The 15,495-nt window shown below is 37.8% G+C and overlaps 1 protein-coding gene across 1 annotated transcript in view; it reads right to left on the bottom strand.

Moving 5' to 3' along the window:
• TRPC3 (transient receptor potential cation channel subfamily C member 3) overlaps positions 1–15,495 on the bottom strand; it is a 37,144-nt gene that overhangs the window by 13,323 nt on the left and 8,326 nt on the right. The window contains exons 2-4 of the mRNA XM_026847592.1: positions 11,904–12,089; positions 4,767–4,931; positions 1,692–1,908 (exon numbers count right to left, since the gene is read on the bottom strand). Of these exons, the coding sequence (XP_026703393.1) occupies positions 1,692–1,908; positions 4,767–4,931; positions 11,904–12,089 (568 nt within the window). The remainder of the gene's footprint in view (positions 1–1,691; positions 1,909–4,766; positions 4,932–11,903; positions 12,090–15,495) is intronic.

The following is a 15,495-nucleotide window of genomic DNA, read 5'->3' as shown; positions in this document are numbered from 1 at the left end:
GAAATTAAAAAAAACGTTGCAATGTTGGCCAAACTCTTTTCCCTTAAACTCTGTGCATTATCCCAGTTCATGAAACCAGGTGGTACAAGTGGAGCAAAAATTCACTTATTGGAGGTGTCACAGCCTCCTCATACACCTTGATTAAGGCTTTCTTGGTTTCAACAGGTCAAATGGCAAGGTATTAATTGATATGCAGGGATAAAGCTCAGACGTCTAGACATAGGACAGTATAGAGCCGTGACTATGCAGTGAAAGTATTGCAGCCTAATGACATAACAGTATGCTGTACTTCTAAAGGAGGAAAAATGTTAAATGTGGAAAAAAACCCTCTCATTTCATTGCCATTTACACTCATAAAGCATGCCTGAATCAGAAGGAATTAATTTTTACAGAGGAGCACAACTACCCAACTACACAGATGACCAAATATAAATGGCACAGTTATACTACTGAATCTCCACGTCACAGAATAAGACACTTAACAGCACAGAAAGTGGAATTTGGCTATGTGTAATTCAGTTTTCTTACTCAAGCTTATCCTCAGAAATTCACTTACACAGAGTTACTCCAGATCACGGCCTCATCATAACCTAGAAATGTAGTCGTTGGGAATCAAGACTTTCTTACTTCAAAGAGGTTTCTTAGGAAAAACCAAACAAACAACAAAACCACAACCCCACAACTTCTTTTTCCTGTTTCCCTGGCTAGTAATTCAGAGGAGTACTGCTGCCATCTCAGTCATGCCCTAGATTGTCTTGAGGTGGGTTGTCTCTGAGTGCCCAAGAAATTTCTCACAGTGACTGAGTCTTAGAGACCACCAAAATCTCAGTCCTTGCCTTCTGTCAAATAAAAAGGCTGCTCCCTACAAGTATATGCTGGGACTACCAAAAGACAGCACACAAGGAATATGCATGTCCCTACCCTAACATAGTTTAAGATATAAAGAAGTGCTTAAACCAGGAGATACAGGTGACTCAAAAGGCAGAGTGAGGCACCTTCATGTAGCAGCCACAGTAACACTTCCTTTCTCTTCCACAGGCTGTAAAAGCTGAGAGTGCTGCATTTATCATGTGGCTGACATTTTGCTATGTAAAGCGCCTAACTCTGATGAAATTCTAGATGATAGCATTTTCTGCCATACAGAGTTTCAAATGAGCTGATCAGGTTTTGTGAGAAAAAACAAGTAATGAGAAGTGGCTCATTAGCCCCTTGACACTGGTAGAGACTGTGATTTCCCCAAATCCTACCTAGACAGCAATGCCACATGAGCACCAGTGTGCCAGCATGCTACTGCCGAGCAGTGGGAACTCCTGACCTGGCATGTACAGCAGCCTAGGCTTCCTGATACTATTTAAGAAAACCACTTTAGTAAAGTATAATTTCTGTGTGTTCTCTTCAGCAAACCTGTGCTCTTGTCACAAATGCCAGAATTACCAAACAGTATGGCAAATCGGTAAACAAAATCTTCCCCTATGCTGCAAGGGGAGGCAGCACAGAGATGCTCTGATGCTTTCACCAGTTCTAAGATGCTTTCACCAGTGCACTGCTATCTGCTCTAAGGATTTATTCTAACCACACAACAGCTGGAATAAAGGTTTGGGACCTGGGCTTCTCTCCTTTGTCTCCTTTCTCTCCTAGCATTTATATCTGCAGGAAAACAGCTGACAAAGATGAAGGGGCAATATACCTACCAAGTACCCATACCATGATCAGCATTTCTGTCCAGGTGAACTGGGTAGTCTTCACCCTAAAGATCTGCTTAGGGTAATCAGTAACGGTGACATTTGGTAGCGTTGTTATGCCTTCAAATCTGTCTGAAGCATTGAACACCAACAGGCCTAAGAAAATAATGAAGGATGCTGCATGTGCCACAAATTTCATAAATGGGCTTCGAAGAATTCTTCCAAGCTGCAAAGGCAGAATGAAAGCAGTCACTCAGTTTTCTCAAAGGAGCAAACTCTTTCATCAGGCATTCCAGAAGCACTCAGAGCTCAGGACAGTTTGAAACCTCATTTTTAAAGGATACTCTTCCAAGTGCACTGAACTGTGATGCTTTACCATTTCACACAAAAGTCTCCCAGAAGGCAGCCTCATGGAGTATGTTGTCCTATTCATGAGTACTCATGTTACTCTATAAACTCGATGGCTATGTCTGAGGGGAAACACTCCAAGGAATTACAGATGTTGAATGGCAGCGACCAGAAAGTTTGATCTAATGCCCACAGATACCAATGGGGGCTGAAGCAAGCCCATGGAAAATAAATAATTAATTAAAATGTCCAAGTAGCAAAATGCTTTACCTACCAACAAAAGCGTACTATTAGCTCGTCTATGACTACAGCTCTATGAAAAATTACAGACTCATCTCCTCATCTTGGGCTACTGTATTCCATCCATGGAATATATATATTCAGTGCTATAAGTGCCAAATAATTAACCTGTGTCTAGCAAAAATAATTACTATTTCATCACAATGGAATAGGAACAACAAGATCAGAAATATTACTATTTTCAAATAAATTCAGCTGTTTTCATTCACATCTGCGCCTGGTAGAAGGATAAAGCAGTAACAGCAGAGACAGTCTGTCTGTAACAGAAGACCACACTGGAAATAGCTATAATCCTGTTGCTGTTACTCACTGTATGAAAGAGTCTGTGATCCCATCAGTACTAGCCTTACCCTGCGAGCCAGCATCAGAAGTGCCAAGCTACAGGCCAACTCCTCTATGGGCAATACTGCCAGTATCCTTTATTTAGGCAGTGAAGATGTCATGTGGCTAGTGCTGCTGCAACTCCCCACCCCATACCCAAAAAATGCAGGTATCGCTGAGGCTGCACCACCAACAGTAACTTGTGCATTGGCTCAAGCACAGAGATGGCACTGAGATTCCCTAACAGCACACTCTGGACACCTCTCGGGGCGGGGGGGAAATGCTTGTGTAGGTTTACTTGTCCTTCCCAGCCTACCTCCCTTTGGGAGAAACAGTACTTTTGATATACACCTCCTTTCTGCAGCCTGAGCAGGACAATGCTTGTCCCGTCTCTGCACAAGGTATGACAACATAGATGCTAGACAGACTTCTCCACCTTAGCTGCTGCACACCTCTTAAGGCAAAAGGTTTCCCACGTCCTTCAATACAATAGACCAATATACTGCTCTGCACATAATGCCTCACCTTTATTAATATTAATATTAATATTAATATTAATATTAATATTAATATTAATATTAATATTAATATACAGTTGTAACATGATAAACTATCACACATCACCAATATTATTTAATATTCAAAAATCCCCTGTGAAAAGCTGAATTATCAGCAGTATCTGATAAGAAGGAAAACCCAACATCAGCAGATGGGGAACTGCAAGCAGCTTTCTTATTTCAAGGAACAGTTTTCCTGAAAACTGGGGTCAGCTACTATGAACCAAGCAGATCAGCACACGCTAAACAGCATTTACTACCTGTGCAAACAATCTCAGGTTCCCTTCCTGCTCCTGACCTTTAGAAAGCATTTTGAAATTACAATATCAAACAACTGACCTGAATGTACAGTACTTTTATTTGACAAGAGCACTAGGAAAAATGTCAGTTGTTTCTGGTACTGAGAATTAAAGCTCAAGGACAAATGTCACTTTTCCATACTAGCTAAAAATATATTAATATGTTTCTATGATGTAGAGCTGTGAGCGAGGAATATCTTTACTACTGATATTCATGGAAAGGGACATTTCAGAAAATAATGAAAGTAACAATTATACTATTTTCATATATGTTTATCTTTAAAGTAAATAAATATTTAACCTGGAGAAAACATCAGATTCCCTTGAAATATGCAGGAGATGAACAATATCTTATCCTTTTTGAGGTGAACTACAGAGAAAAATATAAATGAGTGAAACTCATATTTCTTCGCTGTACACTTGTTAGGAAATAAAATTGAAAGACCACATTCAGAACAGAAGTAAGTTTAGTTAAGTTTTTGTAAAAAGTTAATGTAACAGAGAAATCTTCCTCCTGATTTACTGAAGATCTATCAATATGCTTCATTTGCAGACAATTCACATGCTACAGACTATAAGGATTTTAGAGAAACTGCTGTTATTTTCATTGTGAGATCATCAGGAAAGCTGGAAGCACCCATATATTTCACATTATCTTAAAAGAGGTAAGAGTTCACAGTTGCGCTGTTTTACAAATATACCCTATCACACGGCTGGAATACTGCGTTTAATTTCTACCCTATGGTTCACCTGGCAAACAGACCTCCTAGGGCAGGAATAACAAATATTTTACTTAATCTTAAATTCTGCATCAATGAAGTCAACAGATGTTCTGCTAACAGTTTATACGGGAACAGCATCAGGTCTTCAGATGCCATCAGAGGAGATCTAATGCAGAATCTGAGTAGTGACTTTCAAAAAAATCTGTTACTAATTCAGATACATAGCAGAGACTGGGAGATGAGCATGAAATTACAGAAATTTAAGAAAGAAAAGAAAGCTCTCAGAGAAGGGTTTTTTCTTTCTTTCTTTAAACTTAACAACAATTTATTTCCATGCTTCATCACTGTAGTCCCCTCTTTACAGTGTAAATAAAACAAACAGCACCCTTTGGCTCAAGGCTAGAGATGACTAAAAATATCACAAATCAGTTAAAATTTGTCAGCATCAGAATTAGAGGTACAATATTGCATTTTGAATGCCAGAAATTGGAAAAAACAGCTCTCAGAATAGTATATGTAATTTATAAAATTCAGTACCCTGCTACATGGTGCAATCCAATACCCAATGGCTAGAAATGGGAGGCCCAATGCCACAACCAGCACAACCAGACACTTGATAGCTATGGTCTGCTCCCGTAATCCTGAGAGATTTTCATACCAGATAGTCAGTAGCTGTTGCTGACAGTTTGGATGGGCCACAAACTGTAGAGAAAAAGAAAGAAAACCAAGACATATTAGAATTTATAAGAAAAATTACATAACTGCTACATACATGATCATGATCACCTTAAATATCTGGTGTTAATTTAGACCTTAAAAACCACGTTTCTTCCTTTAAGATAAAGGTTGATAAATAAAGAAGAAACTGCTGAGCTGATCTAAAGCAAAACTTTGGGGACAAGGTTGCACATGTGGACAGCCATTGCTGATAGAAGCCTTTTATGCATTATTAGATCAGCTTCATGTACCCAATTGGATCCTGTCAGAGCTGAACCTCAGCCCTAAGTTCCAGTAATTTCTCAGTATATCAAGCTGATCCAAGGTACACACAAAATTTCTGTGGAAACTGAAAATTCTGGTTGGACCATAACCCACTGTTAGCCTTTCCCGTTCCCTGCACATGCTCTTCACAGATGTCCTTAAACACCATTGCCATTCGATTTGGTTCTTTGACAAAGGCTCCAAATACCTCCTTAACTATCCATACATCTTCAGTCTAAAGCTTACTGAGGCAAGAAATAAATGAAGCAAAACAAGCACAGATTTTAAACCTCACCAGAACACACAGATGAAGGGTTTCTTCTCTCTTACTACCATCAATGGTGCTAGCTATCACCTCTACTTAGATGTACTTGGGATTTGAAAAAATAATCAGAAGCCACTTATATAAACACATTTTTATGTTTTGTGGAAAACAAAATTTGGCATTCAGTAATACAAGGAAATTCCATTTTGCAAACCAGATAAAAAGATACATTGTGGTTTTGATGATGCTGTGAGAACTCTGTAATAGACTATATTTTGTTGTACAGGTTTGTATTTTCCTCTGAGTTCATGCCTTTGATACTATTTCAGTTGAAAAACATTAAATCCTCAAATCTGACAGTTTTCAAAAATAAGTTTTCCCTTTTCACTATTTTAACATTTTAAAAGAGCGTGAATGTACAGGTTGTTGTCACTATACAGTCTTACGCTATTCTTTGTGTTTTAATGAGTTGTTAACACCTTAACAACATGCTGCAGAAGGCACAGATAAGATCCGAGGTGTATAGTGTAACTAAAAATATAAACATTTCCATTATTTCTGAGAAAGATTATAATGAAGTCTTTTATGAGATGTCCCTTTTATCTTTACTGATTAGAATATTATTATCAATATTAAGTATTTGCTCATTTATTTATATAGCAGAGGGACTAAAAGGTATCAAACATAAGAGGAAACCACAAGAGTAGATGCGTACAAATATCTGAATAAATATAGTCTCTGACAAAATGACCAAAAGTTGACGTATTCAGGCGTTTAAACAAGAATGTCCTGATTGTCAGTAGTCTAAGCATCCACAGATACCAAGGAATTTCAATTCACTGAACGTTGAGGCATTTTTGGAATGTTCAACCCTACATCCAAATTTTGGTACTTAGTTTTCTTGTACCCAGACACAGGAATGTGAAATACAGTTTTCGAATATACTTACTCTCTTTTGGCCTAACTCTGATGCTCACTGAAGTCAGTGGTAAAATTTTAACTGACCTCAACTAAGCAGAGCCAAGACATCATCAAGGATTTTAAATTGCTTTTAAATAGTGGGGGGAGGATGCCAGACAAACATCAAGACAAAGAAACAGGGCACCAAGTGAATTTATTAGGATCTAGTTATGAAAAGACAATCAGACAAGTGGAAAAATATGTTTAGGATTAATGCTTAACTTCTCCTCACACAGTTATTACAACACAAACTTGCTCTCCTGAGTCTTTTGTATAAGTTTTGCTGCTCCTTATCTTCCACAAATTCTTCCTTAGGTGTTCCAAAATTGAAAGGGACCAGAGATTGAAATGTTAAGACACCAAACTGGCACATATTAAGGATCTAGTACCCACCAAAAAAGAAAACCAACCACCAAACAGTCAACTTCCATCTTTCTCCTATGCAGCAAATACATGCAAATGTTCTTTTCCTGGCTTCAGTAAGATTTTAGTATGCACAGGGAAAAGGAATGACTTCCAGATTAATTACAGAATGATAAAATAAGCTGCTGCCAACAACTGCATTTGTTTAGATATGCTTTAAGTTTTATTTTACTAAAATTGCTTTTGGTCAAGTTTGTTGGAGGGTGAGCATGTGTTGCTCTTATTTTTAAAGCACTTTTGTATTTCTTTAGGATGAAACAATGTGGACAGAGGAGACTGTGTAGTCACTCCATCAGGATTGTGCCATGTAACCAGGAGTTGGGTGCTGCTACTGAAGAAACATAAGGTGTGAGAAGGAGTAAGATTTCTGTAGCTCCCTACGTTCTTTGCCCATTATATTTACATTTCTAGTTAAGTCCATTTCTGAAGTGTTATCATATTCATCATTACCACTATTACTATTATACCATGTCCTGTGACACTGCTGCATCACAAGAGCATGTGGGACATTAGTTAAACAGAAGGGTAAACAGCCTAGTTATCACAGCAATTTGAAGAATTATGGTCATATATTTTGTCACATTGGTTGACAATAACTAATAAATCAGAGTAAAGAATGCTAGGCAGTTTCACAAAAAGGATTTGAAAATAATTCCGATAAACCGTGTTGGATTAAGAGATTTGATCTCAGTTGCTTATACTTTAAAAAAACCACCAAAAACAAAAACCCAAACAACTGTAAACCTTGGATATCCATTTTGTTATCCTTTGTACTCTGTTGAGATCATAATGTACTATACACACTGTTGTTTGCCAGGTCTTGCCTGCAAAACTCCATTTATATTCCAAATCTCATTTAAAAGTGCATACAGTAGTATAATAGGGCAGACTTCTTAAAAAAATCAAATTAAATCATTGGCAATGAAAACAGGGAACCTTAAAATGCTCAAGAGGAGGATTCCAAAGCTGTTGCATGAACTTTAAAAAGGGAAACCATATTCATATTTTAATCTACTTTGCTCTAAAGCTAAAGTCCCAAAGTATTTTGGTGTGTGATTCATTATCCAGTTAGATCACATATTAATGCAGTACCTACAGTGGAATGGAAACAAATAAAAAGATTTTAAAGGTCCTAAGAAATTAATGTCATCTTGAACTATATTTTTATTCTTTTTATTAGGCTGTCACTTCTGAAGCTTATTCACCATAAAAACTGCCAGCCTGGCCCATTTGAAAAAAAAGTCTGGGTTTTGTGTGTTTGTGCATTCTGACATATGCTCCCAGTCTCTTCTTTTACTAAGATAAATTTAATTCTCAACTCAGGACATCAAGGGACAAATCCCACAGCAGATTAACTGTGGCTGAAGACACAAAAAGCAAAAAGTTATTTCAAGTTATGAAGACATTTTTAAAAAGCAGGCTTAAAACTGTAGGGAAGAGGAGAGAGAAGAAACACCCACTTCATTTCTCCTGTTACCAGAGGGAATGGGGAGAAACAGCAAAGGAGCTTTAAGGAAGCTCGCCTAGGGCTATGAATCAGCCCAGGGGCCCTCTTGCATCTCATCCATAGCTTTGTGCTGGTTTATTCCTCCTGGTCTATCAACATTTTGATCTGATGCTAAGAGGAGATCTGCCTGTGCTACAATTTACCCCAGAAAAGGGAGGAGTTAGTGAATAAGATGCCAATGGTTATGGCAAGTTCTTCTCTGGCAGCAAGTCTAAGGGCTGTCGAGATCTTAGCAACTTATTTAACTGTTGGCAACTGCACAATATGCACCACTTCCAAGCCCTCAGAGCAACTCATGTCACTTCTCCAATCCATAAAAGCTCTGAAATTCATCCATCCCTCCAGCTCTGCTGAAATACTCAAATTTATGATTTTGGGGGTTTATTTTCAGCAACTGCAAAGTCTTCTACATCTTTTTACCCCCGTGTATCTGTCTCACCCCCCAGCTTCATCTCCTTCAAGGACAGTAGATTCGCATCATATTTCACCTACCCGTCACATCATCTTACAACCTTTGTTCCTTCTGCATTTCTCTTCTCTCATCTTACTGTTCATGCAGTTTCTCACTTTTCATTACATGGTGACTTTATCACATTTATCTAATATTTTAGGGTCCAATCCAAACTTCACTGTTCAAAAAAGATGCATGAGGATGGTATCTGGCCACTAAAAAAAAATTTAATTTAGCTGCTTTTCCAGGCATACTTGACTGTAACACTTCAGATGCATTCAGTTTCATGACCATGAAACCAAGTCATCAGTATGTAAATATTTTTCTGTATGACTAAGAGTGATTATAATGTTATTTATTCCTAACATCCTAATGACTGAGTTTAGACATAGCAGGAACAGATCCTGGCACACGCACTGATACACAAACACACAACACGCGAAGAGAATTTTGAATCTTCTTTCTTCAGTGTTTGAAAATTAAACCGTGTGATGTTACTCAAACTCTTATTGATTCCACTTAGAAATTCCACTCTGATTTTTATCTCAGCATAAACTGCAGAATTTGCCCCAGTGTTAGCAACTTCTCTGAAATTTTGTTGGCAATCTAAGACAGAGTTAAGATACAATATTAAAAGCACTACTGCAGCAGCAGTCCAGCATACAGAGCAAGACTACTTGTTCTAACTTGTTTTTCTTGGTTTTTTTAATTCCCTTAGTCCTCCACTATTGGGCCACAGTTTCAGTCTGAACCTTACTTTCAAAATCATGTCCTGCTTACACGATGGGCTACAGCTTTAATACAGTGCCTAGGGTATTAAGTGCACAAGTTTCATTACTAATAGAATTAAAAACTCCATTTCCCTAGCTGTGAACTTGTGAGCACATTTCCTCATTTGTCATACGCTTTCTCCTCCCTCTGAAAAGGCATACAGTTCATTAACCATTTCATGGACCTGCAGTTCTGTTGGGCTGTACTGTTTTTGCAACAGTGAACTGACAATGTAGCTGACCTAGAAGCACAGCCAGAAACACTGAAAGCTAAGAAACATAAGCCACACATCCTTGTCTTCTTCCTACAGTTATAGTGTTGAAAGCATCCCATGCGGAGTTCCCACATCTAAATCTGTTCTACAGTCAGAATATCGTTATAATCTGCCACAGCTGTAAGGCAGCTGATCCCAGCATCAAAGGACTACCATGACTCAATCCTTGTCATGCCCTCTATACTGGCCATCTACAGGGAACATGAATATGGTAACAACTCCGCACCATCCATTTACTTCCTTCCACCAAGATCATTAGTCTTGTAGGTTTTGAACTGTATCTGTCAGGAATTGGAGACAAAACCTTGAGTTTATCTACAGATAATCTCTTGCAAGAAAAGACAAGTTTGTTACATGGAATTGGGTTTTTTTGCACTACGTAGTTTTTTTTAATTCTTAACAGACCTGTTTGGCCCTTTGCTCAGCAATTAATTTAATCAGTGACAATGACCTCTTAGAAGAAAACCAGAGTCTTCAGCAAGAAAACTGAGACACAAGTCTCAGCAAAGATTTGGTAACGTTAATACGCAACAATATAAATAATTCATATGTTATTTAGATATAGTAACATGCTTATTTACTTTGATTCTTTCCCTGTTCCATTCTTTTTAATTTACTATTTATATATATTTACTTGGATTTTGGCAATAAATATGTATTTATCTGCTGTACACCCATTCTATATTGGAAACAATTATTTGCTGTTTGGGATCTGCATTTACAATTTTTTGTTAACCATCTTTTGGGGATGTAATAAACACCGTTTCCCAGTTGTTCTGGCAAGTTGCTTACAATTCATTTTATATGGCAGATTGGCTCAACAGGTGGCCATGGAATACAGTGTTATTTGTTCTGAAAGACACAAGGCTTCTTGCAGAGATGATGAAACTATAAAGGCTGTTAAGAATGGAAATGATGATAACCATATAAATAGGTAGTTGTAAATAATACATAAGCATTGCTGTATTTCTTGAGTCCTCTCACAGTAGGACACCATATTAACTATTTTTCTGCACTAGGGTAGTGGGATATTGAAAAGAACAACAGCTATACATTGAAAACTGCTACAATAAATGGATACGCATTATGTCAAATGTGTGATACACAGCTCCATTTTTCAACACAACATTCATTCACAAACTAACTATTCATTAAAAATTACTTTAAGAGAGGCATCAACTGAAAACACATTGCACTTTACAAAACACTGATAAATACCAGTATAGAGATGAAGAACTGAAATGGTCTAATTAGCTACAAATATATTCTATGCATTTTCAGGACTGAATTTAAAAATATTTTTTAAAGGAACACATGGAGTGAATGATGTAGAATTTCTCACTACAACCAAAACAGCTGCAAATGAGCTGTTTGATTTTAAAATAAATTAAAATATTAAAATATAAATTAATATACTTAATGATAACTTAGATGTTCTCTTTTCCTTTGTTGAAGCAGTAAAAGAAATACTTTTTTTTTTTAAAAAAAAAACCAAACAACCTATATGTTGATAGGAACACCAGTAGAAAGCTGCAAGATTTACTTCCCAGAATTTACTTGCCCAATTAAGTTACTTAAGGTAGAAATCAAAGGTAATCAAAAGAAATAATGAACAAACTAGTTCTTTTCATGGGTTGAAACAAACACTTTCACAAATACAGCCTTCTCTTTGGATCAGGTATTATCACACAGACTGGCAGGAAAACACATCCTTACTTCCACTGAGTGAAAATCTGGCTCCACTGAAGTCTCTTCTTTTGAATTAATCATGAGAAGGATCTGACCAACTGTGTATAACCTTGCTAACACAGCTGATTTAGGTCATTAAAATCTCCTTTCAATTCTCAGCTGTGGAAAGTAGATGAAACTAAACTCTTACACTGTAATCCCCTTCTGCTAGCTTCTGCCTTGTAAGAATCTTGATTATGCACATTATGTCTCAGTAATGCATCTGACCACCAGTTCATAACACCTGTGAGTAGTGTTAACGAGACAACACTGCATTCCAATTACAGCATCTGAAAGCACTGGCTATGAGTTACCTTTTTGACTTCATACTTAATGGCCAGCTTCACACGGCTCAGTGATGCTCTGTGTCTCTGCGCTTCAACCGGCTCAGAGTTCAAATCCCCGTTCAGAATGGCCTCCACTTCTTCCGAGTCTCGGCAGAGATCAAGAACACCCACCACAAAATCCTTGCACTGCATAGACAGCTTGCGATAGTCATTCTGAAACAGAAGCGTTAGAGAAAATGGACCATGACAAACATGCTTAAGAATCAATGGCAAGGAAAAAATAACCAGTACAAGCTGCTAAAAATTAATAGCGTGTGACTTTTACACAGTATGTCAAGAGTGTAGCAGACATTACAGAGATCTTGTGTAGCAGAATCTTTTCTTCTCTGATACAAGATAGCCACTTGAACAGAACATAATCACAGCTGTTTAACAGAGCATGGGAATATAAGAATGTGATGAAAATAACCCAGACAGGCAGCAAGGAGAAGCTGAATGGACAAATAAAAACTGCACAAACAGACCAGGACCAGAACTCTTGAAATACTAACCTCACCCTTGCAAAAACTTTGCAGACAATTCATGAAATAGTACTTGCAGTGTTGCCTCCCAGGCTACGAATATATTTCTGCTCTTTCTACACTGCTAAAATGGCTTCTTTCTCTTTACTCTGATGTATACCACATTCCTTTCCCACCCTTTTTTCTCCACCCTACTTCCCACTTATCCTTGGGACTGCCTCACACCCGACAATGTGTACAGTGGTTTACAAAATAACTGCATAGAATAACTGTGGCATGAATTTGGCACCAGTGTGGTGGGAAAATACCCCAAATTTTCTGTATAGGCAACACAGAAACCAGCTTCTTCAGAAGACACTTGAAAGATATTACGTTCCTGAGTCATTCTCTAAGGGACAACCTTTCCACTGACAACACAACTGAACTACAGAGACATTTCTGAAAACCTCAACTCTTTTAAGACCTAAGTCCACCTTTCCCTTCCTCTCTCCTCCACTTCCCTGTCTATACCTGTCACAAATCATTCCCTTTCCAAAAAAATCGCCTATTACTTTAACCTACTTCTTGTTTGTTCTTGCTCCATCAGCTTTCCCTTCCATTACTGCTGGAGACAAAAGCTCTGCTTGCATTACCTTTCGAAAGTATATAAAGCCCACGTTTGTTTGCCACCTCCTCCTATTCAGATTCTTTCCAGAATCTAATCTTTTAATAAAGCACTTGTTCTTTTTCTCCCTCACTACTTCCATTTTTTTCCACAGTCTCACTGGCCCTTTCCAGACTTCCAGACTCGAAGCTTGTTGACAACAGCTGTGAAGTCTTACTGTGTCATGCAGAAGAAACAACTACTTTTTGCTGATCCTTACCCTTTCTATGTTTCCTCAGCCTCCTTCAACCCTTCAGCACTTTGGGACTGTGTCCCGAGTTATGGCCATGTGCTGTGATCCTTTCTATGCAGCTATTAAACTACTGCATCTAAGGTGCAGTGCTACTGCTTTTCACTATGTTCATAACTTACTGCTCTTTGCTATGTTTCTACCTTATGTCTCACATGCTGCTTCATGCTCTTCATCCTTATTCTTTCTGCTACATCCCTATAAGCAATCTATCTTTGAGGTGCAACCCTTAAACTTCTCAGCTGCTTGTATATGTTGACATCACAAAGATTTCCATTGGTCTAATCTCCTCTTTGACAAAACGTCTGTGGCTACATTTCAAAATTTTAAGATAATTCTGTAAAGCATGCACATGTGAATCTTTGCTTGCACTTTGGTTTATGCTTGTATATGTCTTCCACAACCTCTGTGACATTTCCTATAAGCTCTTATCTGCTATCTACTTCAGTAAAAACCTTGGTCTTCATTTATGTGTCTATGTCCTCTCAGATTTCTAGGACTTCTTTATCTAAGATGCAGCTTCTGATTTCTCAGGAGGCTACAGTTGGAGGAAGAAACTTGACCGAACCTGCCAATTTCACCTTGTTGTATCAAGTGTTTCAGTGCCCAACTGAAAATAGCATTGTCATCTTTTTCAACTACTCTACAGGGGCTTTTTTTCTTTTTTATTTTTAAATCCACTAGACCATCAAAAAGCTAGTCTGAATTCTCTGTCTCTCCATTTTTGTGGGCTTACTGTTGATTTTCTGATTACCTATTTTAAACCACATTTGGGCAGTACAGATTTTTCCTTTGTAGTTCTGCCTTCTCAAAAATGCTTCCTTACTGCTTCAGCCCTCATTATTTTCTCATCTAATCTTTTTTTTCCTTGAAACCCTCACTATTTCCCCCTTGCCTAACTAACTTCCCTCCTTGTACTGCTAGTTTTCTTAAATTTTTAGCTTAGCATCTATAAAATGGGATAGGAAAACTAACATGCTCTCAGTAGTTTCAAATTGTTTTGGGAAAAGGCGGGAAAAGAGGCTGTGCAGGATAATTGCAGGAATCAGCTATCAATCCCATAGGTCAGATTCAGATACGAATCAAAATGAGACACTACTGAACATAAACAAATACTACTAGGAATTGTGTTATTAAGGAAGACTAACAGCCCAGACTTGGAAATAACCAGTCCTCATCAGAGATCTAAAGAGGACCCAGTTATTTCCTTTGGTCATAGATGACAAATTAATTCAGTCATCAGTGAACCAACAGGCTGTAAGGTTTTTCTAGATTTGTTTTTGGTAACCAAGGAGAACAGCACGGAAGAGCCAATTATAAAAATAATACTGGGATGTGTGATTAAATTCAGTGAAAGGATAAGCAAGCATATGTATGACTCAGATTTAGGACATTTGAAAAGGCAAAGTCTCAAAAGAAAGCTAGTCAGGGGAATGAAAAATATTTATAAGCGTGGAGGTCCAAACGCAGAGACGGCTTCTAAGTAAAAGGTGTTAAAGTGATTAGACACCAGATCCCACAAAGATAAAAACCCTGCAGAGGAAGGCTCCAGAACAGTGGCTAGAATAGCAGTCTTAAAGACAAAGGGTAACGGTCTTTCTTGACAGTCTAGTCAAGAAATAAAAGTTTCATCATAGAGGCCAAGAACTGTAAGCATGAACTGCTAAAAGTCAGAGTTGTAAAGGACATTAAGCAAAGCACAAGGAGGTAAGATGATGTAAAAAAATGGCGATTTTCTTCAGTGAAGACAGAGTAGAGAATAAAGACAACCCTAGTAAAGCCAGAAACAATACCTTGCCTTGATTTACTTAAGTCCTATGTTCTTAACATGTTTATATTACATAGTTTTCACAACAGAATTATTACGTATCTGTGAGAACTTGAACATTCTCCCTTAAATTTCCAATTTCAAGCAAGCGTTGCTTACACATTTAACTACAGCTAAAAAAGGTATATACTGAAATGGTTGAGCAAAACCCACAACAATCATCAGATACAGCATAATGTTAATTCAACAGGAATAAAATGGGCAATCAGTTTTTCTTTAACACTAAAATAGCTGTAAATCTGCTATTTGCAGCACATGGGAGGATACACCAACTTCACTGACTTCTGTAGTCGTACTATACAGCTAAAAGAGAAACCACATTCTTCCTCAACGGAATTTCCAGGGACTTGTAACTTTACAAGAAAAAAAGAAGTCTT

The sequence above is a fragment of the Athene cunicularia genome (assembly GCF_003259725.1).
Source record: "Athene cunicularia isolate RWA chromosome 4 unlocalized genomic scaffold, athCun1 chr4_part2, whole genome shotgun sequence".
Taxonomy (NCBI): Eukaryota; Metazoa; Chordata; class Aves; order Strigiformes; family Strigidae; genus Athene; species Athene cunicularia.
Note: the sequence above shows the minus strand (reverse complement) of the source record. Positions and strands in the feature narration are given on the sequence as shown.